Below are 24658 nucleotides of genomic sequence, written 5' to 3' on the forward strand. Positions count from 1 at the left end.
CCAACTCTTCTTTGTTTGGGAGGGCAGAGGCAGTTACATTGTGTTATTGGTTCTCTTACTGAGGTAATAAATCTTCCAACACATCTTCAAAACGCCGGTGGAGTCTCGTTTCAGTCGCCGACGGGTCGGTGCCAAAGAGAAAACACCGCCGTGGCATCGAGTGTCCTCTCCTGGGACGCCGTGATTCAGACCTTCACTCTGACTCAACGGGAAAGACATTCCTTTGGAGCCTTACCGCACAAAAATGCCATGAGACTCCACCTAAAGTATGCTTATATTTAGCTATGACTCACGGTTGAATACCGTGGATAAAAAAAGAAGAAAAAAAGAGAGAATTAAAATGCCTCTGCAATCAGAGCAGATAAATCAAGCCGGGCTGAAGTGAGTGAAGAGGTCATGTGACCGTGACTAGGTGGTGAATGCTGGGAATGAATGAGATACGCAGGGAGAGTGAGTCAACAACCTGCCTCGTCTTCTTGCTTTCTAGATGGACTTCCACTGAACTTGCCTCCACTCCCCCCCTTCCTCCATTTCCTCTCTCTGTTGTTGAGAGCTCCTTTTTTAAAAAAAGATCGCTTCACTTCACTGCACTTTAACCCAGTTTGGTGGTCTTTGCCCGACTGATGCCTGACACGTTGCCAAAGCCGTTTAAACGGCGATAGATGTGAGGGGAAACACGTCCACGGATCCATTCCTAACATCTACACCGACACATTATTATTTAACTTTCATTATGACGTGTTTTCATATTCATGTAAAAACAAATACATACACGAAAATCACTTTTCTTCTCTGTCTCTTTGTGTGCTCATACACTCAGTACCAGTTTACACAGCTGGCAAGCCAAAGCTCTCTAAACTCTGACAACACACACACACACACACTCAACACCAACAAAACCTCTCTCTCGTTCTCCTTTCTCCTCCACATAATTCCAAACAGTGGCACACAGAAGGAGACGTCTCTATCAAACACAAGCGTGAATCCTGTAGAACTGAGGAGAATCTGCTGATACATGAGATAAAAAACCCATCCAGATCCTTTCAAAGTAAAAGTAGCTATACCACACTGAAAAGCAAAACAACATTCACATCTACTGCATACAATATTAGATTTTTACTCTGCATTGTTGTGTAAGCAGGATTTGATTGGTGTCGCTGGTTGATGTGGAGCTAATACCAACTACTTAATAAACTGCTATATAAACTGTTATATTTATGAACATGTATGATGAAGAGCAGGATTTTAATCTGAAAAGAAACCAGTTTCCATCGCTGTCAGATTAAATCCTGTGAGTATAAAGTCGTATCATGGAAATACTCAAAAACTATATTGAGTAAATCTCCTTGTAACTATTATTTTCCAACACATTCACAACTAGAATAAAACAGCCGACATTATAAAAATAAGCACATTTTTCCATAAACTGAGATTTTTCCATTTAGATGATGAAGCACTACAAATACTGTTTTTAATGCCAGCTCACGTTTTCACAACTCCACACTGCCCTCTGCTGGTTGCCATAGGAACACACTTTTCACTCAGAAATTAATTTCTTCTTGCTTAATCCTTGACTGATTATTTTAGAGAATCTGCATGAAATAAACACAAAATCACATCAGAATAATAGACCGTTTGTATGAAGATGAATCTCCCGTCTTTCCATTGGATGGGAGGGCTGCAGACACACACACACACACACACACACACACACACACACACACACACACACACACACACACACACACACACACACACACACAGTTATTCATTATCAGTGTGAGGAAGAGAACGGGCAACACTGATAACAGAAAAGAGGAGGCACTGTTTAGCGTTTCAAGAACAATGATTGCTTTTTTCCACTTCCTTCTCTTTGGTTCGTCACGCTTTTCCAAAACACACACACGCGTGTGTGTCGTGCACACGCTTAAATGTGTGCGTGTCTGTCAAAAGGACACGGCCTCACAGCACCCCGGTTAGTCAGCGGCCTCTTCCCCACTCAGCATGACTCACTCACATCCCCCTCTTATGCAACGATACCTCTTTGTTACACGGAGAAGCATCGTGGAGTATTGCTGTCCCCGCCAGCAACGCAAACAGAAATCACCCACTGTTCCCTTTCACGGCTCAGAATTAAGCATTTAAATGTTTCATCTTTGCTTTTGAAGCACTAACAGGATCATCAGCTAAGTTATGCTAATTTAACTGATATAGCATCCTATTTCTAAACTATCCATCTCACTGTTCCATGAAGGTCTAATCTAATAAACTAGTCTCATCTAGTTCACTCTAGTTGCATCATACTGACTAGATGCTGATGCATGTTCAGGTGGAGATGAGACCCGACAAGATGTTAACGTGTCGTTCTGTTCTTTGCTCTTTTCTTTGGCGCCTCTCAAAGATACTCAAATGAAACAGGAGACGTCACTCCGACCTGCTTATAACCCACCTGTTACCTGTCTGTCTCTACATGTCTCCCTGTGATAGACTGGTTACCCGTCTGTCTCTACATGTCTCCCTGTGATAGACTGGTTACCTGTCTGTCTCTACATGTCTCCCTGTGATAGACTGGTTACCTGTCTGTCTCTACATGTCTCCCTGTGATAGACTGGTTACCTGTCTTTCTCTACATGTCTCCCTGTGATAGACTGGTTACCTGTCTGTCTCTACATGTCTCCCTGTGATAGACCTGTTACCTGTCTGTCTCTACATGTCTCCCTGTGATAGACTGGTTACCTGTCTGTCTCTACTCTAAATGTCGGCCCTGTGATAGACCGGTTACCTGTCTGTCTCTACATGTCTCCCTGTGATAGACTGGTTACCTGTCTTTCTCTACATGTCTCCCTGTGATAGACTGGTTACCTGTCTGTCTCTACATGTCTCCCTGTGATAGACCTGTTACCTGTCTGTCTCTACATGTCTCCCTGTGATAGACTGGTTACCTGTCTGTCTCTACTCTAAATGTCGGCCCTGTGATAGACTGGTTACCTGTCTGTCTCTACTCTAAATGTCGGCCCTGTGATAGACCGGTTACCTGTCTGTCTCTACATGTCTCCCTGTGATAGACTGGTTACCCGTCTGTCTCTACATGTCTCCCTGTGATAGACTGGTTACCTGTCTGTCTCTACATGTCTCCCTGTGATAGACTGGTTACCTGTCTGTCTCTACCTGTCTCCCTGTGATAGACTGGTTACCCGTCTGTCTCTACATGTCAGTCCTGTGATAGACTGGTTACCTGTCTGTCTCTACATGTCCCCCTGTGATAGACTGGTTACCTGTCTGTCTCTACATGTCTCCCTGTGATAGACTGGTTACCTGTCTGTCTCTACATGTCTCCCTGTGATAGACTGGTTACCTGTCTGTCTCTACATGTCTCCCTGTGATAGACTGGTTACCTGTCTGTCTCTACATGTCAGCCCTGTGATAGACTGGTTACCCGTCTGTCTCTACATGTCAGCCCTGTGATAGACTGGTTACCTGTCTGTCTCTACATGCCTCCCTGTGATAGACTGGTTACCTGTCTGTCTCTACATGTCCCCCTGTGATAGACTGGTTACCTGTCTGTCTCTACATGTCTCCCTGTGATAGACTGGTTACCTGTCGGTCTCTACATGTCTCCCTGTGATAGACTGGTTACCTGTCTGTCTCTACATGTCAGCCCTGTGATAGACTGGTTACCTGTCTGTCTCTACATGTCTCCCTGTGATAGACTGGTTACCTGTCTGTCTCTACATGTCAGCCCTGTGATAGACTGGTTACCTGTCTGTCTCTACATGTCAGCCCTGTGATAGACTGGTTACCTGTCTGTCTCTACATGTCAGCCCTGTGATAGACTGGTTACCTGTCTGTCTCTACATGTCAGCCCTGTGATAGACTGGTTACCTGTCTGTCTCTACATGTCAGCCCTGTGATAGACTGGTTACCTGTCTGTCTCTACATGTCTCCCTGTGATAGACTGGTTACCTGTCTGTCTCTACATGTCAGCCCTGTGATAGACTGGTTAACTGTCTGTCTCTACATGTCTCCCTGTGATAGACTGGTTACCTGTCTGTCTCTACATGTCAGCCCTGTGATAGACTGGTTACCTGTCTGTCTCTACCTGTCTCCCTGTGATAGACTGGTTACCTGTCTGTCTCTACATGTCTCCCTGTGATAGACTGGTTACCTGTCTGTCTCTACATGTCAGCCCTGTGATAGACTGGTTACCTGTCTGTCTCTACATGTCAGCCCTGTGATAGACTGGTTACCTGTCTGTCTCTACATGTCAGCCCTGTGATAGACTGGTTACCTGTCTGTCTCTACATGTCAGCCCTGTGATAGACTGGTTACCTGTCTGTCTCTACATGTCAGCCCTGTGATAGACTGGTTACCTGTCTGTCTCTACATGTCAGCCCTGTGATAGACTGGTTACCTGTCTGTCTCTACATGTCTCCCTGTGATAGACTGGTTACCTGTCTGTCTCTACATGTCAGCCCTGTGATAGACTGGTTAACTGTCTGTCTCTACCTGTCTCCCTGTGATAGACTGGTTACCTGTCTGTCTCTACATGTCAGCCCTGTGATAGACTGGTTACCTGTCTGTCTCTACCTGTCTCCCTGTGATAGACTGGTTACCTGTCTGTCTCTACATGTCTCCCTGTGATAGACTGGTTACCTGTCTGTCTCTACATGTCTCCCTGTGATAGACTGGTTACCTGTCTGTCTCTACATGTCTCCCTGTGATAGACTGGTTACCTGTCTGTCTCTACATGTCAGCTCTGTGATAGACTGGTTACCTGTCTGTCTCTACATGTCTCCCTGTGATAGACTGGTTACCTGTCTGTCTCTACATGTCTCCCTGTGATAGACTGGTTACCTGTCTGTCTCTACATGTCTCCCTGTGATAGACTGGTTACCTGTCTGTCTCTACATGTCTCCCTGTGATAGACTGGTTACCTGTCTGTCTCTACATGTCAGCCCTGTGATAGACTGGTTACCTGTCTGTCTCTACATGTCAGCCCTGTGATAGACTGGTTACCCGTCTGTCTCTACATGTCTCCCTGTGATAGACTGGTTACCTGTCTGTCTCTACATGTCTCCCTGTGATAGACTGGTTACCTGTCGGTCTCTACATGTCTCCCTGTGATAGACTGGTTACCTGTCTGTCTCTACCTGTCTCCCTGTGGTAGACCGGTTACCTGTCTGTCTCTACATGTCTCCCTGTGATAGACTGGTTACCTGTCTGTCTCTACATGTCTCCCTGTGATAGACTGGTTACCTGTCTGTCTCTACCTGTCTCCCTGTGATAGACTGGTTACCTGTCTGTCTCTACATGTCAGCCCTGTGATAGACTGGTTACCCGTCTGTCTCTACATGTCTCCCTGTGATAGACTGGTTACCTGTCTGTCTCTACATGTCTCCCTGTGATAGACTGGTTACCTGTCTGTCTCTACATGTCTCCCTGTGATAGACTGGTTACCTGTCTGTCTCTACCTGTCTCCCTGTGATAGACTGGTTACCCGTCTGTCTCTACATGTCAGTCCTGTGATAGACTGGTTACCTGTCTGTCTCTACATGTCCCCCTGTGATAGACTGGTTACCTGTCTGTCTCTACATGTCTCCCTGTGATAGACTGGTTACCTGTCTGTCTCTACATGTCTCCCTGTGATAGACTGGTTACCTGTCTGTCTCTACATGTCTCCCTGTGATAGACTGGTTACCTGTCTGTCTCTACATGTCTCCCTGTGATAGACTGGTTACCTGTCTGTCTCTACGTGTCAGCCCTGTGATAGACTGGTTACCTGTCTGTCTCTACCTGTCTCCCTGTGATAGACTGGTTACCTGTCTGTCTCTACATGTCTCCCTGTGATAGACTGGTTACCTGTCTGTCTCTACATGTCAGATAGACTGGTTACCTGTCTGTCTACATGTCAGATAGACTGGTTACCTGTCCAGGTGTGCTCTGCATTACAGGATGTGAGGAGGCCTACAAGTATGGGAGACCTTTGACCTTTGGGCTTCACTCTCTCTCTCCTCCTCCCAGAGACTCTGTGACGTGATTGGTCAGTTTAGATTTGGTCTGATGGCCTGTAGCCACCATGCTTTTATATATATATATAGTACTTTATATCATCTAGTATTATATGATGTACATTACTTGACAGGCCTTAAAAAGCTCTATCTGTTGTGTTGTTGTTGTTCTAGTCATGGCCAGCAGATGGCAGCACATTCCCACTCTTTTGGCATTGTAGTATCAGATCAGTGTTGCATGAAGTGTTTGGATCTGATCAAACTGGTTTTGACTGACATCTCAACATGACTGCAGGACATTAATATTAACAGATCTCCTTAGAGCCCCCCCCCCCCCCCCCCCCATCACCCCCAACCCCCCTCTCCATCCTCCTCCATCAGGTCCCACAGCAGACAGGAAGTATAAAACCGTGAGCAGATTTCACTCGGCTGGTGAACAGTGGGGGGCCAACACACACTCTGAGGGTCCTCACCGTTCAAACCTCAGGTTTTATTGGAGGTTGCAGCTCCTTTCATGTTTTACCACCACCTCCTGAAATGCCGCGAGGCTCGTTTTCCGGAAGTTTAATTTTTTAGGAGATGACAGAAGGCTAACAGTAGAAGTCATGCTTGCTATTCATCAAATTAAACATCATTACTGAAAACTCTATTCCAGATATACACATAGATGTGTGTGTTTGTTGTCGTGGGTTTGAATCTTATTTTTATTTGCTTCTGTCTCCGAACTCTCCCACTAATCCCATAATAATCTAAACTACCAGAAGGTGACATCTATGTGGGTTTGTGCTACAGACGGAGTGAAGATACAGAAACAGGGAAGTTGTCTTTATTGGTTCAGCCTGGCACCACATCTGAACGAAGAGCAGCCTGTGTTAATGACATCAATCATTCAGCTTATCAAAAAAATAAAAAAATAAAATGTGTTTGTGAATTCTGAAAGCAGGCGGACAAAACTGCATATTATACGTCCTGCAGGCTACGTGTGATGTATGACTGATGCTCTGAAATGCTAACTAGCTAGCAGGACCAGCCCGCTGTACAAGAGAGGGATCCAATGACAGAAACACTGAGCCTGATGGCATCCATTACTGGCCTGCTGCTTGTGTGTGTGTGTGTGTGTGTGTGTGTGTGTGTGTGTTTGTGTGTGTGTGTGTGTGACATCATCGTACGCAGTGACACCCTTGGGTATGGTATGTCCCACGCATGTTCAGTCCCGTAAAAACATGTTAACGTGCACACACACACACCCAAACACACACAGATACACACTTCAGAGTTGTTTTCAGACAGCTTCAAGATGCCTTTATTCTTCTGCTGTCCATTTAAAAAAAACACTTTTTAAAATAAATTTATCTTCAAAAATGGATTTGTGAGAATGTTTTTGTTTGTTTTTTTCCCATTCACTTCCTGCAAATATTCTTAGCTGTCTTCCATGTGTGGCTTAAGTTTTCTCAGGCTGTAACTGTCACCACATGGGGAATAAATAAAGCTTTTGTCAAAGGCCGGTTGGCCCTCGTCCCAGATTCTCCTCTTCCTCCTCCTTAGTGTCCCATCATCAGGCTGCAGAGTGAGTGACATATTAACTCTGCCGTTATCCACTTGAACGTGTGTGTGTGTGTCAGCTTGTAGTTCAAGTGTGTGTTTTTGATGACGTTCACCATGCGTACACAAGTCTTTTGTCCCTGAGCGTCGGCTCGCTGCATCAGAGTTCGTCCCGCGAGGCTCGGGCCGCCGGCGGCGGCGAGTCTCCGCTGACGCTGTTCTGTGCCACGGGCTGGATGCTGCCCTGCTGGGCCGTCTTGCGGGCGTGCTGCCGGTCCCAGTCGGTGGCCACGGCTTCGTCGTCCCAGATGGTGGAGGTCTCCGTGTCGCTGATGTAGCCCGGCTCTCCGGTGTAGTGGGTGGGGTAGATGAGCAGCGGCTCCACGGAGAAGGCCTTCAGGTCCCGCGTCTCAAAGTGAGACATGAACTGGACGCTGAGGAGGATGGGGGACACATGGGGGAGAGAGGGAGGCAAAGAAGGACAATAAATGGTGTGGACACTGGAAGCATTTGATTATGTCGGTCAGAAAATGGCTAAAAATCCTTGTCAGGGATCCATCGGGAGGAAATCAATCATAGAGATGTTTAGGGGTGAGTATTGGCAAGAACCTCACGATACGTATCACGATACTTTGGTCACGATACGATACGTATCACGATATAAAGATAGTACCTGTATATGTACATCAGATTGATCAAATTGAGTCAAAACTATTTCATTCAAAACAGCCTCTCCACTTTATGAATTCCCATGAAATTCACTGGAATAAATATAATGAAAATAGATAAAGTACTGGATTCACAACGCGTTTAAACATGAATCTTTTTTTTTTTAAATCGATCTTTGGAGTTGAAAAATGAATATTGTATTGGGCGGCAAAGTATCGCGATATATTGCCGTATCGATATTTTTACCCACCCCTAGAGCTGGTGGTGCTCTGCTGTTTACCAACTCAGCCTCTCTGTGACTGATGCCTTATGACTTATGTATATGTGAAAGTGAAGAGGAAGGAAGGACAATAATGTCTATTAAGCTCCCCTGACTCATCATATCCTGTTATCTGGAGGTTCTCAATGTACCGGATTTGATTTTCAGCACACAGCAAAATCAAATAGAGGAACAGGATATTGTTTCTTTACTGCAGCAGAAGTCATCATAGGAATTTAAAAAAATCAAAATCACATGCTTGTCTTTAGAGAAATTGAAAAAAATGCATAACAATGCTTCATATTTGGTATCAATTCCCTCCGAAATGTAGTAGAATTAAAGATTACAGATAGTTATGAACACAAAAAATGCTTCTAATTTCACTCATTATCTGGTTACAGCTTATAAATTATATATTATGCTTTTCATAATATCATAGCAGCAGGGTTTTGGACTGTCACATGACTTCTGGAAATTATAATGATAATTTTCCACTATTAATTGATGTTTAAAAACATACTTCCTGTGAGTAGAGATGATGAGTAAATGTACTCAGCTACTTTACATCACAGTAACACCAGATATGACAAATAAAATCATCCATCAGAGGTCACTATAGAGGTCAACCCCCGCCAACCAATCGCCTGTTTGAAGCTCCATGAGGACCGTGAAACCTGACACCCTTTTTATTAGACTACAAACAAACAAACTGGGTAAACTCTTCTCCTGCTTCTCTTTTAGTCTCACATACAGCCCCCCCCCCCCCCCCCTAAAATATGTGACATAACATCCACTATTTAAACCGAGCACACAATCATCCGCTGTTCACTCATAATATACAACACATTTTTACATATTTTCCACATCTCTGTCCATATTTCCCATTTCTTTCAATTTCTGAACAAACTCACCCTCTCTCACTGTTGAATACACACACAGCCTGTTTACATAGTAATCTATACACTGCACACTGCACACACATCTCCATGTGTTTATATAGTAACACACACACACACACACACACACACACACACACACACACACACACACACACACACACACACACACACACACACACACACAGTGTCCATCTCTACCCCACCCCCACCTCCAGGTCTATCAATGGGAATCCTGTCCCCTTCTCCGGGCAGCAGGAAGAGCCGTGCTGGCCCACATTCCTCAAAGGGAGGAAGGGGGAGGACGAGTGGGTGACACGGGGGAAGCAGTAGGTGTAAGTTAAGCTCTGTTGATGGGAGAGAGGGAATGTGAAAAGAAGTTTTTTGTTTTAAGGAAAGAAATGGAGAATGAGAGGAGAGCCAGGGAAGACGAAGGGCTGGTTTAAAGGATGGGAAGATAAAGAGAACGGCGTGGAGGGAGGAGGTGGAGGTGGAGGTGGGAGGGGAGCAGGGCTGGACAAGAATCCCTAAGGAATGGAGAGAAAAGGAGGCATTGTGTGTCTGGTGTAAAGCCCCGTACCCGCTGAACCCCCAACAACAATCCAGGCCCTGTGTGAGCACAGAAGAAGAAGAAGAAGAAGAAGAAGAAGAAGAAGTGGGGGTGGAAAGAAAGCGGGACATAATCAGAGGGAAGGAAAAAGGGATATAAAGTAGAGACATATAGGGACACAGCTTGGAGTTGGACTGGACGGAGAGATTGTGGTCAACCACGCAGGCAGGAACAAACTGGGAAAACTCCACCACTGTGTTTGTGTCTATGTATGGATAATTACTGTAGTATTCCAGCACTGGATCCACGCATGCCTGACTGTTTTACTTTTGCATCTTCACGTCTATTCTAACTGTGGATGACTCGACATAAAGCACCTGCCATCATCTATTTGTGGTCCTCCAGTAAATATTTGTCTATAAACCAGACCGTCTAAAAAGGGTCTTTGTCTGTGTTTGTGCAGGTTATACACAGTTTTGTGGTTAATCTGCATCACATGCCTGAAATAAAACCTTTTTAAATACTACATCAAGTCATTCCTGTTATGTTAAGAGTAGCGCTGATATTAAAGACTGACTTTGGGTGTTTGTTGAACATGACGGGCAGGAACTCGTCGACGGGCAGCATCCTCTTAAAGGGTTCGGCGGCCAGCAGCTTCCTGGCGCCCTGCTGTGACAGCGCGTAGCCCAGCGTCCAATAGGAGTAGTCGGCCTTGACCAGGTTGTTCACGCCGTCCACCGACTGCTCCGGCTGCTGCACCTGCATGCGTTTACGGCCCACGTAGCTGCAGCGAGACATTCACGTCCGATATGTCATCACTTCATACTTTTACCAGCTGTGTCGTAAATGGGATGGGTGAGTAATCGTTCTTACATGAGGTCCCAGTCCAGCTGGGTTTTGTCTATGTCTTCCATGATGGCCTCCATTCGGCGTTTAAACCTGGGCTCAAAGCGCACGTCGTCCTCTAAGAGAAGAACCTTCTTGAAGCCGTGCTCCAACACCTGATGGGCAGAAAAGACCCAAACTTGAAGATATGACTTGAACATGCAAGATTATGACTAGAAATGCGATGTTAACGACGGGCCTTCTTCTTCTCACCTGTGTCCATATATGGTGATGGCTGAGGAAGCATCCGATCTCCCCTCGGGTCAGGACTCGACCCGAGTACGGGTCCTTGTAGCCCGGCATCATCTCCACTCCCAGCGCCTGCAGCTGGGACGAGTTGAGAGCCCTGAGCGAGACGGAGGAGGGAACGTTTAGGGGGAAAGTGTCTGTCACCATAGAAAACAGCTTCACTGCAAAACACCACAAAGTAGCAAGTAATACATTTCTCCAGACAAACAAAGGCTGGCAGACGGATTAGGACGGAGGATTAAAGTAAATCCAGGTTATTGCAACAAACACCGAAGCTCTGTTCAGACAGGATGTTTGGATATAGATGTCGGAGAAGAGGCGACAGAGGGCTTTATCTCATGAGACGTTCAAGGAGCGCAGTTAAAGTGCATCGCATGTTTTAGGTGGGCACTTCAGCATCCGTGTGTTTGTCACCTACTTGCCGTCCACGGCGTCCGACAGCGTGGCCTGCAGACCCAGCGAAGACATCGACTTCAACATCCTGGTTCTTCTGTCCAGCCGGCGCTTCAGGTTAATCATGTAAATCTTACCATTCAAACAGAAAGAAAACACATTTTATTTGCTCATTCAATAAGTATATTCCTAATGGGATGCATAATGCAAAGAAGCCAAAACAGAAGTTGGGCTCAGAGAGATTATGAGGTGAAGTCAAGGGCACGGGGAACTTGGGAGACAAACAGGAAGTGGGAGGAGCCATTTACAGTAAATAAACAGAGCCAGACAGACGTTTGAAGACTCATAACTCACTTTATCAAAGCCCATGGTGCCCTGCGGCGGCGGCGGAGAGTGCAGGTGCTCAGAGGGCTCAATGTCGTGGTCAACTGTGGACGGAGAGAGGAGGGAGGTTCGCAAGTTAAGACGGCAAAAACAGGATCAGAAAACAAATGGATTCCGGTGTTTTTATTTCATTTGTTTTATTTAAAATCTGAGCAGCGAGGGAGAGAAAGTGAGAGGGAGGCGGGGGTTGAATAAACAGAGTGACGGAGGAGGAGGAGGAGGAGGAGGAGGAGGGGGGGGGGATTAAAGCAAAGAGGGTTGACAGGATGGAATCAGGAGAGGTCGCGGAGGTCAAGAAGCACTGGAGGAGGGACAGAAGTGAAGTGTGCACAGACTCACTCAAAGCCTCCGTGATGGTGTGGATGAAGCTCTCGCTCTCTTCCTCCACACTCTGCTGCGCCTTGAGAGGGACGGGCAGGAGGCCGTAATGTTCTCTGTTACACACATACATCTGCACGCCTGGACACACACACACACACACACACACACACACACACACACACACACACAGACACGCACACACACACACACACACGGGTCTGTCAATAAAACCTCTCGAACCAAACACTTCAAACAAACATGCAAAGTAGACCTCCACCCGGTCCTCATACAGGCTTCATCAGTGTGTCCGTCCATCAAAACTGTCCCCTCTTTTATAGCAACGCGTGTTAGTGAATATATTAAATTGCAAAAAAAATAAAATAAAAGCAATCATTATAAAAATCTAAATTGGGTTATATTTCCTCGCATAATTATTTGATTTATTAATGAAAAATGACCTTTATTGCATTTGAATTATTTTTCCATACTTTTGACATTGCAGTTTAACCTTTAGCACAATAGTTTTGCTTAAAGCCTGCATTAGCTCATTATGTATACAATGTGACATAATAATTATAATAATTGTACGTTACAGAAGAAGTAAAGATTTCTTTGTGTGAGGATGTTTTATTGCTTGTTATTTGTAAAAAGAAAAAGTCTTTAAAAGTGAAATATTTGAATTCTGTATATTAAATGCATGTTTATTTTAAATCTTAAACTTTATGATAATAATCATACACATCCTGAGCATGTTAGCAGCGGTGGGCTGCTGTGAAGCTTCCAGGGAGCCGGTTTGGGCCGGTTTTATGCATTGCTCTAAGTATTAAACCTCATTTGTGGGATGGAAGAAACAATGCATTTCTGAATGCGTTTTGCTTTTTAGTTTGCAGGCGAATGCCACAAACTCTTGCTGTCTGTGTAATGGAAAGCTTGATTGTTTGTTCCCTACACATGATTCCTCCTGCCAAACACACAAACCGACCCATGCACAGTCAACACACATGGATCCATTTTTCTCTGCTTCTCTCATCTGCCTTAATCTGACACATGTGCATGAAAATCAGCCCTCGGCGGTGCAAACACGCGAGGCAAACAGCAGTTTGAAATCCGATGAATTAACCGAGTCACGGACCGTTCTCAGACCGTCTCTGTGAGAGCGCCGTGTGGCGGCCCGGCTACGAATGTGGTAGTTTGTTGCGAGTTGAGACTTTTCAAACGGACCTGTTTGACGTGCCGAGAAAGCAAACACCATGATGTCATCGAACGCCCAGCTGTAGTCCGGGTGGGGAGGGTAGAAGGCCAGGTCTCTGCTGGACTCGCGCCGCAGGTCTATTAAGAAGGTGCTGTGCACCATGGGAACGGGGAAGCAGCCGAGCCGCTTCCACTCCCTGATGGGCTGGTAGTCCGGGGTCCGCTTGTAGTAACCCTGACGGAGATGAGGAGGTAGAATCAGGGGGTAAACCCAGCTGAGAGGATGGACACGTGTGTGAGGTAAAGACACTAAAACTCGTACCTGTGGGGTGATGCCACACCAGAAGTTGGAGTAGAGCGAGCGGGACTCCATCATGGGGGCGGCCAGGGTCAAGTTTTCAGCCATCAGCAGGTTCAGCACACGGGGGTTGGTCAGCAGGTTATCACTGTCTACGAACTACAGGGGGGGGGGGGGGGGGAGTATGTCACCATCATATCAGCTGCAGCTAAACTGGAGAGCCTCGTACTTTATCCTCATAAAAAATGGCAGCTGTTTGATTCCCTCACTTTCTGGGGAAAATACCACACTTTTTATCTGTTTTTCTCCCATAAAAGTGGTGTTTTTGTTGAATTCTGGACTCTTTTCATTTTCTTTTTTGGTGTGTGCTATAGCAGTATACCTTCAATACACTGTCTCCTGTTGTTGCTCTGATTATTTGCATGCATTCTGTAATATGTTCATGTGAAGTTTGACAATAAAAAAGCTATAAAATGTGGGCTGAGACTCCGGCTGGCACCCCAACACTCCGCCATCCACTACACCATGATTCAATTTCCCTTCATTAATCAGGTACCGTCATCATTTCCCAGGAAGTCGACATGTGATTCACCAGATTCACTTTGTCTAACCAATCTAACAGCGTCCAATAAAGCAAAAACTTTATGACTTGCAAAACAAAGATATGTCTCAGACTTCTTCTTCAAGATCAAAACAGTATAAAAGTCCCACTAGTAAATAGTATCTTACTAGTATATAGTCAGCCCAGCGTTCCCTGGCAGCCTTCAGAGCCGCTTGTCTCAGCTTCATCACATGGTTGAACCTTGAAGGAGGCCAGTGCTTCGGACCCCACTCGTCCGTGTAGGACCTGGGACGGAGATAATTTAACGAATGATTCTCCAAGTCTTTGAATAGATGTTGATAAATGATTCCTGTGGAGGACGCGTGGCTCACCTGGGCTCCTCCATGGGCCTCCACTCCACGTAGTGGTAGACATTCTGGGCTCCCTTCAGCCACTCTCTCAACATAGCAGTGGTGTTGTCCATATTATGGTCTGTCGCCGCCCTGAAACACAGGAAACGCACAGGACGTCATTCAGGGGAGGCAAACTCTTCTCTTCGTTCGCAGGGATGAGAGCCCTTCAGAAAAATAAAAAGCTGAGTCTAAGGTCACAGGGTGGAGGACGTGACGTTCAGAAAGCCTGTTATGGTTTCTCTGATTACTCTGTGATGTCACAACAGGCAGCCTCAGCGTTCCTTACTGCCTAATTAACTGCACGGAGGAGTCTGAGGAGCAGCAGCGCTCACACACTCACGCTCTGATGCACCCTGGGTAAAAGAAATGGTATACCAAGCACATGCTGCCATCACAATTAACTCTATGTCTATATTCTGAATGTGAATATTGATGCACTGCACAGACAGACAGACAGACAGACAGGCAGACAGACAGACAGACAGACAGACGGACAGATCACCAGTATGTAAGTATATTATGTCAGTGTAAAAGTTAGCAGGGAGTTGCAGCTGCTTATTTGGCACTTTTGCGGTTTGCACTCTATGTTGCCGTTTCTTCACAGAGAGGTTTCCACTCCAGCACCCAGAGCTGACTCAGACAAGACACTGCAACTACTGTGTGTGTGTGTGTGTGTGTGTGTGTGTGTGTGTGTGTGTGTGTGTGTGTGTGTGTGTGTGTGTGTGTGTATGGGTGTGTCTATATGAATTTGTGCAAGAGAAATTAAAAGCTGGCTCCGTATCGCTGTGCCGTTCCATATCACTTCTATACTAGTTTCAGAGATATAAACACCGCCCTTCTTTTGCATTTTAAATATCCCTTTAAAGAGGGAAGGTCACCAGAATGTGAGGCTGAAGCCTGGACACACACACACACACACACACACACACACACACACACACACACACACACACACACACACACACTTGAGATGGAGTTTTCCACTGCTTGCTGTAATATTCCTTGCTGTACTCTATCCAAAATCACACCCAAGTTTAGTGTGGCTGTACAGAGATAGACACACACACACACACACACACACACACACACACACACACACACATATATTTAGTATGATAACAGTGTTGTCGCTCTTCATTTACCCACAAACAGCAATACAGAAACACCTGTTTCAACGCAGACACGCACGCCGTTGCTTGAATCATCAGATTAACACATAAATCCCTAACACACACACACACACACACACACACACACACACACACAAGAGGTAGAACCTTCCTTTTAGGTTTGGAATTTCAACCATGTCCAGTCAGGCAGATAAAGGTGTCATCACGGTCCGGAGTCGAGCCGAGTCAAGCCTGTCGATGTGTGACAACACAGGGATGTCCTGGGAATGTTGTTTTTACTGCAGCACAACCGGTGATTTATCTGTCGCACAAGTGGTCATTTACCATTTTAAGTGTGTGTGCAAAAACTTGAGTATGTGTAAAAAAAACAAAAAGTATGCAAGCACATGCATGTGTGTGTGTTTTAGGGCCCCTATGGGAGTAATAAAGGAGGAAGTTCCCCCCCTTGATGACTGGCTGTTTTTGTTTTATCGTGGGCTGAAACACCTGACTCAGGTAATAATACATGTGCACACACTTTTACATGCTTTTTAACCGCTAAACTGCACATGACTGCATGTGTTCCTACACGCCATATTCCAAAGACAGACCGGGCTCCAGGCGGGGATTTAACGGGAGGAAACTTCTGGGACGTAAAGTAAAGAAAAACACATGGATTTTTCTTTAGAATAAGATTCGAGTTCATTCCTTTAAAGAGCTCCTTAAAACTTTTCCAGACCAAAAGATCACATTAACTTTGTTTTACACAAATATCTTTAAAGATTTTAATGATGCTTTTGGTTTTGGGCTAACAAAATCAGAATATGAAATCCTTTTTTTGTATCCTCTTAGAAAAGCTTCCTTTTTTTTCATGTTTGGTCAGGCAAAGAAAACCTGATGCCGTATTTTGTGCTTTCGGTTCATCCTCCTCTCCGTGTCCTTTCATTTTGCAAACGTACGTTGTGTGCTATCGCTTCCTCTGTCATCGTGCACCTCGGTGCCAAAGAGGCATCACACCTTCCTGACAAATTCTCCACCCGTGTGAAGCAGATGTCTCTGAGACTACAGGATTACAACTATTTTATCTAACTTAGGGGATCCACATCCACATCTACACACAGCTCCCATCACCTCCTCCAAGATATAAAGGTAACTTTAGTCCGCATCTCTGCACAAAGACATGATGATACGAGCGGGGCCCTCATCGTCCCTCCTCATCCCTCCTCGTCCCTCCTCATCCCTCCTAGTCGCTCTTCGTCCCTCCTCATCCTTTATCCCTCATTGTCCCTGCTAGTCCCTTCTCATCTCCTCATCCCTCCTCCTCCCTCCTCATCTCCTCATCCCTTCTCGTCCCTCCTCATCCCTCCTCATCCCTCATCGTCCCTCCTAGTCACTCTTCGTCCCTCCTTGTCCCTCCTCATCCTTCATCCCTCCTCATCCCTCATCGTCCCTCCTCATCCCTCCATACCTCTATAGCTCTCTCTTTCACGCCTCATGCTGCGCGTCCTCGTTAATGTTCTGAAAGTTTACAGTAAATTGCAGCTTCATTATTCTGCTCCCTGCAGCTTTGAGGTCGGGCTTCATCTCCCTTCTCCGCCTTTATGAGCGGCATCTGGACACCACATGCTTCACCTACACAACCTCCTCCTCCCTCTATCGCTCCATCGGTGTCCACTTATTCTCCCCTCATTACCGAATCTCTTTTCATGAAACCTTCTGTCCTTTCACCTACTTACATGCATCCACATACTACACCTGTCCTTAATCTGTGCAGCTGCAGCAGCTAGCGTAGTTATCGCCAACATCATGGAGACAAAACATGTTTATAGATAACAAAATTCCAAATTCCAAAAGGTATTGAAAGTAAAAGGCACTAATGCCTCACATCTGCATCCCTGTCACCTACAGTGGTGTGATTATCACCCCTCTCTCCGGCGCCCTCCCTCCCTCCCACTTCCCCCCGTCAGGAGTGTGTCAGATAACAGGGAGCGTGTCATGGAGGTAGAAACATCTGGCCTCAAACACAGAGGCTTGTCTCTCCTTTCAGGTAAACACAGGTCTGAAAGGATCCAGCAGGCTGGGGTCAGCTGACTGCTGATTAAATAAACAACCTGATATCGTTGCCAATAATGAGCGGTGCTGCGTGTAATTACAACACAAGAATGCCTCTTTCAGACCAGATTCCTTTACACATAATAACGATGTGTGAGTGTGTGTGTGTGTTGACTTTGCATTATAGTCTCCCCTGTGGAGGCTGACGTGGCTGTAGGCCTCCTGATGGCGGGGCAAAGGAGAGAGAGGAGGGGGTGAGGATGAGGAGGTGAAAGGGAAATTCCTCATGATTCTCAGGGTCAACAAAAGTGGGCTTGCACTGAAGTGTAATATTCAGTATTCATATTCTAGACTGGGAAGAAACACCCGTCATAGTCAGATATTAAAGAAAACCAGTGTTGACCCTCTCTTTCTCTCTTTCTGGTTCGCAAACCGTTCCTTCATGGAAACTTTACAATGATTTCTCTTAAAAGTAAGGAAAGTTTTTTCGGAAATCGATCGACCCTGTTTGCGGTCCCAGATGTCACGTAAATAGTTATAGAGAATTATCTTTTGCAGTACCGCAGTTGGCCACAGGGGCACATTGAGCAAGAGAGCTCTGTATTCATGCATGCCCTTCCCCTCGGTGTCCTTTCTTGCTTTGTTGGCCGCTGGCTCACCAACGGACGCACGGACGCAGTTTTTAAACACGCGGTGAATTTGTGAATTCAAACAAGACGAATCGGTTAGGTTAAATAAATAAAGAAAAATCCTGATTTGTGTTAAAGACATTTGGCTTCACACGGGACACGAACACTCGTATGATTTCTATTTCTGCATTTTGAAATAACGAGTGAAAATAAAATAAATGAAAAGTCAAAGAAGCAGATGGAGACGGAGGGAACAGCAGGTTATGGTGAAACCGATGACGTGCAGACAGATGGACGGTGCTAAAATTAGAGTTCCTCAGAACATGAGCAGTATTTTCTGATTAATTTTCAGCTCTAAACCCTTTCCCCCGTCTGAGGAACGGTGGACCCGTTTCATCCTCATCTCGTTGCGTATCCAAGCCTCTCCCTCTCCAGATGAGAGCGCTCGTTGCATTTCAGCGTTGGCCAACTCCATCGTTGCTGCGCTGCCAAGCTTCGACAATACTGCCGGAGGTGTGCTGCAACACATGGGGCATCTCGGCAAGAATTCAGTCTCGAGCCAGACATTTTTTCACTCCAGGGGAGAGAGAGGTGTAGAAGAAGAAAAAAAGGCCAGAGGATAAGAAAGTCTTTGTTTGCAACTTCATTGAACAGATATGTGGGGTTTCCCATGAATACCCTCTTGCTGCAGGGCTGAGTGAAGGGCTGGCAAAGAATAACGCTCTGCAGTCACTGTGTTTGGAAAATGGACATCGGGCCACTTCTACTAATAATCCCATCATTATGTGTGAAATGTCTTTTCTTTCCACCGATATCCTGCAGCTATGAGCAAAAGAAAAAAAGCATCTCGATACATCTCCAGTCAGACTGAACTAACCACATTATGTTCTCCTGCTGCTGTAAACACTCCCCCGACCACCAAATATGTATTCATCCACGGCTGAAAATAGTCCCCAAACAGATGCACTATTTATTCCTGTTTGAGTGACATTTACCAAAAACTACAGCTGGTTTTTAAGGATTCCCTTCCTTAGGAGAAACAAGTGGGCTTGGAGCAGAAGGTGAGGGGAAGTCGGAGTATAAACAGTCATATTGGAGAGTGAAGACGAACACATCGGGGGTTTTCTTCTGTTCATGGAATTTGTTAACTTAAAGAAAAAATATCTTATTTTATATTTGTATTTAGTCTCAGATTGAAGAGAGTGAAGTTGGATGCATGGACCATACAGATGGATTACTTGTTACTGTGTTATCTGAAGCCGTCTGAGGCTTAATTAACACCAGACGCGTCAACAAATGAGCGCTTGGCTTTGATTCAAATGTTCCGGCTATCTAAAGTTTTTATGAAGTGTGAACAACGTTGGTTTTTCAAAGCAAACTGTGCTTCAATCCCACCGCAAAAAAAAGGACAAGCTGCTAATCTGGGAAATCTCAGCCTGCGTTTCTGGAGATTATGTCGGTAAAAAGACATTTTTGGGGGGTTTTCCCAGGAATCAGATGCGACCGCACAATATGACTCATCAGGTGACACTGATTGGGAGGTTTAGAGATGATTGCGGCACTCCACATATGGACGTCTGGCTCAATGTGGGCCTTGTGAGGTAACTGGGGAAGTGAATGGAAACCGGGGGCTGAGCCAGAAACATACACACACACACACACACACACACACACACACACACACACACACACACACACACACACACACACACACACACACGGCCATATGTGAAAAGCTTGCTTGCACATGCATACGCACCAAAACAATGCAGATAATCACACACACAGTCCAGTGATCTAATACGAGCTGACACACCAAGAGCATACGCTGCTAGTCGGCCACCAGATTAACCCACAACAGCCGATCCCATTCGGATTATTTAGTCCACACACTCGGAGTAAAAGGCTGAACGCCCTGCGTGGCAGAATCAGGAACACGTTGTGCTTCCCACTGAGGAATGGAGCCTGAGGTAACACACCTGGCACGGGAGGAGGGAACACCTAGAAGAACAATCCCACCACGCTGATAACCTTTTTAAGCCTGCAGGATTCTTTCCATTTTAAATATACGTCCGTCAGACCAGAAAGAACAGGGAATAACAGCAGCTAACGCCAAGCCAAGAACACCTCGGGCATCTCTTCAACACTCAAGCTTAGCATTCCTGTTTGGAATAAACAAATAACAGACATTTTCTACAGGATAGACAACGTGATCCATATGTGAAGATCTGATCATGTGACTGCTTATCTAAGATGGACTCGCTAACCTTAAAGAAATGAATGGCGTGTTAGAATGGGTGTAATTACGTACACACCCACCTGCGTCAGGTATCCAGCGTTGCCCTGATTGCCTTGTTATATCTGGGAGCTGCCGCTTGTTTTTACATGCCCTGAAAGACACGCTAAGCCCATTCACTAAAGGCTTTTTACATTTTTTGAAAAGCAGTGTGCCTTGGTATTTTAGTGGTTATGACTTATTTATCAGGGAACAAAAAGTCTAAACGCTCTTTTTTGAGGACATTTTAAACCCAACAAGCTCAGCTGCTGCTCACATGCTCCAGATTGCAAAACCAAAAAGAAACAGATCTCTGCGAGTTTGTTTAGTTGGTGCTCCGTGAAGACGAGGAGACACCCAGATTTACTTTGAGTTCAATAAGGTACACTTACAAAATGAAAGGAAAGATGTGCTATTTTATGTTATGTCAGTTTCACTCTGACCAGCAGTCCCAGAGGTCAACCAGAGAGGTCAACAACACACGAGACGGCGTCACATTAGGTCACGTCTTCGTCCAAAAGGGCTTTTAAAAAGTCAAATTCTGCACTTGTTGCAAGAAGAAGCACGACGATGCAAGTCAGAATGAATCATCATGGTCCGTGTATTGCTACGTACCTCGGTGCACTTGTCAAAATAACTTGAATATCATTAACGGGGGTAAATCATTTCTATCAAAAGCTGGCGTGAAGCTGCATATGGGCCAATAATCCCACATGAATCTTGTCGGGACATGATACGGTAGATACAGGATGCAGTTCCATAAAACACCTCCGTGTCTGACAGCAGCAGCAGCACACATCTGTCACCGACACTCTCAGCAACTATATGTGTTTTGGCAACGGTGGGAGATTCTTAACATATAGAGTCACATCGGACCTCGGGGTGCATCGCGATTTATGGCGGTTGTGCCATACGTTGTAAAATAATATAGTCGGTCGTTAAAAGTGAACGAGTGGAAAATTCATACCACAAATCCCCATCCCTGCATCGACTATCATGATTATATTATTACAGTCATAGTTAGGGGTGAAGTGGCCCTGTGATAAACAACATGAGGTTATGACAGTGAGAAAGCCAGTCCGCTGGGGGAGGGCTGATGATGTCAGCGCTATGACATCATGGATCAGCCCACAAATCTAACTATGAGGTACTATGAGAAACTGAGGGACTATGAGAGTCTATGAGGTACTATGAGGGGACTATGAGGTACTATGAGGGGACTATGAGGTACTATGAGAAACTGAGGAACTATGAGGTATTCTGAGGAGCCTCGGTTGCATGTCACTGGACTGGAGTCTCAACTGGTTGCCTGGCAACCATAACTTTAGTGTATATATATATATATATATATATATATATATATATATATATATATATATATATATATAAAATGAGATATAAAATGCTAATAGTGAGCTTTGGAGGTGCTAGTAGGAAGATTGGTTTCCATTCGGAGCGAGCCATGCTAGCTGTTTCCCACTGTTTCCAGTCTTTATGCTAAGCTAAGCTAACCTGCTATAGCTTTCTGGGCAGGCAATTTAAACGTAACCTTTCATTTTTAGTCGCCCCGAACATACATGAAACTTGACCCCTGCATTTAAACCACCATAAACATTTAAAAGCAGCAACATGATCAAACCGTCAACCTTGTGATTTGAGACAAACCCGCTCTACTGAACCACAGCCGCCCCCCCAACCACACTGAACTGGTCCCGACTCATCCTGGGTCCTATAAAGCTCAGTCATATATCGTCACTCTACGTGAGACCTTAATTTTACAACAATTATTAGTCTTTCTTTCAGAAGAAGCAGCAACACGAAGGGAGAGAGGAGAGCAACTCGTGATACTGCGGGAATGTGGATTAACACAACCTGCTAAATGCCCTCTGGGTAATTTCCCAAACATTGTTGACCACCTTCTCGCCGCCCGACCATCCCCCCCTCTTTCCTCTAATTCCCTGCATTCTTTCAGCAGAGCGAGTCCTTCTCACCGCTCTGCCACTTCTCTGTCAGACCTGCAACCACATGCAGAGGGAAGTCTACTCAAGAAGTCCGGGGGCTGAAGTAACAAGGTGGAGGAGGTTTGACCTGGGTGGAGGAGACCCAATCTGGGTGGAGGAGGCCCAATCTGGGTAGAGGAGGTCCTACCTGGGTGGAGGAGACCCAACCTGGGTGGAGGAGGTCTAACCTGGGTGGAGGAGGAGACCCAACCTGGGTGGAGGAGGTCCAACCTCCAACCTGGCTGATCCTGTGAACAGGCCTAAACTGGAAACCTTTGGTGCTCCTCCCATCCTCAGACTGGAAACTCATTTTTCTGGTTGCTCAGCTTCTTTAAATCTGCAGTTCATTCCAGCATATTTGCTGCTGCTATATTTTTTTCTCTCACCTGAATGTTTTCAGAAACACATTTTAGCATCAAGGCTTGTGGTTGTCGTTGTTTGACTGGAGTTCACAGGCTTCTCAAGCAGCATTAGAGACTCATCGACTCTTGCAAAAGCCATTAGCAGCACTAAAATGAGCCGGAGGAACCCGACTTTTTCCACAGATGATCTGCTGCATGTTCTACTGTCAGGATATAGAGACATGGTTTGAGCAACTAGGATGCCGTTTTGTGTATCAATGAAAATGGTAATAGTAAAATTTCAGATGGCAACTACCACAATCCAACTGCAGAACATTTTTCTGTAACTTACGTTTCCCACTGGAGTGAAATCTAGAGGTTACAGAGGAAGCTGCTGCTACACAATTAAGAGTCTCTCCTCTCGTACCGGCACCCTGATTATTATGTTAAATCATCCACATCCTTCTTCTCCACTCCACCTTTTTGCTCCGTCTCCATTGGATCGCATGCTATAAATGAGTAGTGGGGAGGAATAGCAATCCTTTGTTCTGCTCGGGCTTGAAGCTCCGGAGAGGAACTAGGGGGAGGAACATTTTGTCCCGAAAGCCAGAGCTTCAAGGCCACACATTGTTGGTATTATCGCTTTCTTCTTGATCGTTTCCCCAGCTCCTCGACATCCGTCTGTCTCCCATCTATCTGGACCAGCTGCTGATGGCAGTAAAGTGGAGAAACTGAGGGGGTAAAGATGGTGTATCACGTACAACCGCAAAGGTCTTGGCTGGAGTCCAGCAACCCCTTTCTCCAAGCTTCTGATCCTTCATTCCTCTTTAGTCACGTTTGTGTTCTTAAACGGTAGCTGTCCTGATCGTCATCACACTCCCTCGTTGCTCTGCTGCACGCTGGGAAATGCTGTTAATGTAGACTCAGTGAGAGTTGAATTAGAAGTTGGGATTTACTGGGCGGTTTGGCTTCTGTGCTGGGCAGTAATGATGATGATGACAAAAAGAAACAAGAGGCTGAGAGCTGCGTGAGTCACAGTGCCTACTTTCTTTACCCATTTAGCCACGAGAAGACAATTAAGTTGTCCATACTGAGAAAAATCCAACAATACTCAATACATTTTCAGTAATCCAACTGTTGCAAAAACACCCAAATCAACACCGAGCACTGCAGCGTCAGTAGATCATTTAACGGCAGGGATTTAAAGCCCGGTGCGTTTTTAACTGGTATGCAAACACCAGGAACACGTTAGGACCAGGCAGTGGCTGCAGAAATCAAATTAATCGCCCGAATAAAACCGTCCCGTGGAGGCTGATCACGACAGGGACGCTGGAACAGGAAACTTGAGGCCGATCTCAGATATACACTGTAGTTGTTTCTTTCTTCAGCATGGACGTACGCCACTCAAAAACCCCTCTCCCATTAGTTCAAACCACTTTCTCCAGAGAGGAGGGCCCCATTTTCTCTCTCAGTGTGTTTTTGATGAGGGTCTCTCTCTGAATCTGGAACAGATAAACAAAAGCAAAGCCCCTCGGCGGCGAGGGGAAGGGTGGGAAACAAACCCAGCAGGATGCCAACGCGGGGTCCAACACATTCTTCCTCATCTGCACTTTGATGAAAAACTAAATCTCTCAGAGTCTGCTGGACTTTCTG

At 45.6% G+C, this 24658-nt stretch overlaps 2 protein-coding genes across 2 annotated transcripts in view; one reads left to right on the forward strand and one right to left on the reverse strand.

The window, feature by feature from the left end:
* LOC311014931 (AN1-type zinc finger protein 5) overlaps positions 1 to 24658 on the forward strand; it is an 89239-nt gene that overhangs the window by 44810 nt on the left and 19771 nt on the right. The window lies entirely within an intron of this gene.
* Positions 6819 to 24658, reverse strand: part of colgalt2b (collagen beta(1-O)galactosyltransferase 2b) — an 18623-nt gene continuing 783 nt past the window's right edge. Inside the window, exons 2-12 of the mRNA XM_084011874.1 lie at positions 14579 to 14689; positions 14375 to 14492; positions 13670 to 13804; positions 13378 to 13582; positions 12175 to 12294; positions 11806 to 11879; positions 11477 to 11583; positions 11023 to 11155; positions 10798 to 10925; positions 10502 to 10708; positions 6819 to 7984 (exon numbers count right to left, since the gene is read on the reverse strand). Of these exons, the coding sequence (XP_083868000.1) occupies positions 7711 to 7984; positions 10502 to 10708; positions 10798 to 10925; positions 11023 to 11155; positions 11477 to 11583; positions 11806 to 11879; positions 12175 to 12294; positions 13378 to 13582; positions 13670 to 13804; positions 14375 to 14492; positions 14579 to 14689 (1612 nt within the window). The 3' untranslated portion in view covers positions 6819 to 7710. The remainder of the gene's footprint in view (positions 7985 to 10501; positions 10709 to 10797; positions 10926 to 11022; positions 11156 to 11476; positions 11584 to 11805; positions 11880 to 12174; positions 12295 to 13377; positions 13583 to 13669; positions 13805 to 14374; positions 14493 to 14578; positions 14690 to 24658) is intronic.

Source organism: Eutrigla gurnardus (genome assembly GCF_963514095.1).
Source record: "Eutrigla gurnardus genome assembly, chromosome: 6".
Lineage (NCBI taxonomy): Eukaryota > Metazoa > Chordata > Actinopteri > Perciformes > Triglidae > Eutrigla > Eutrigla gurnardus.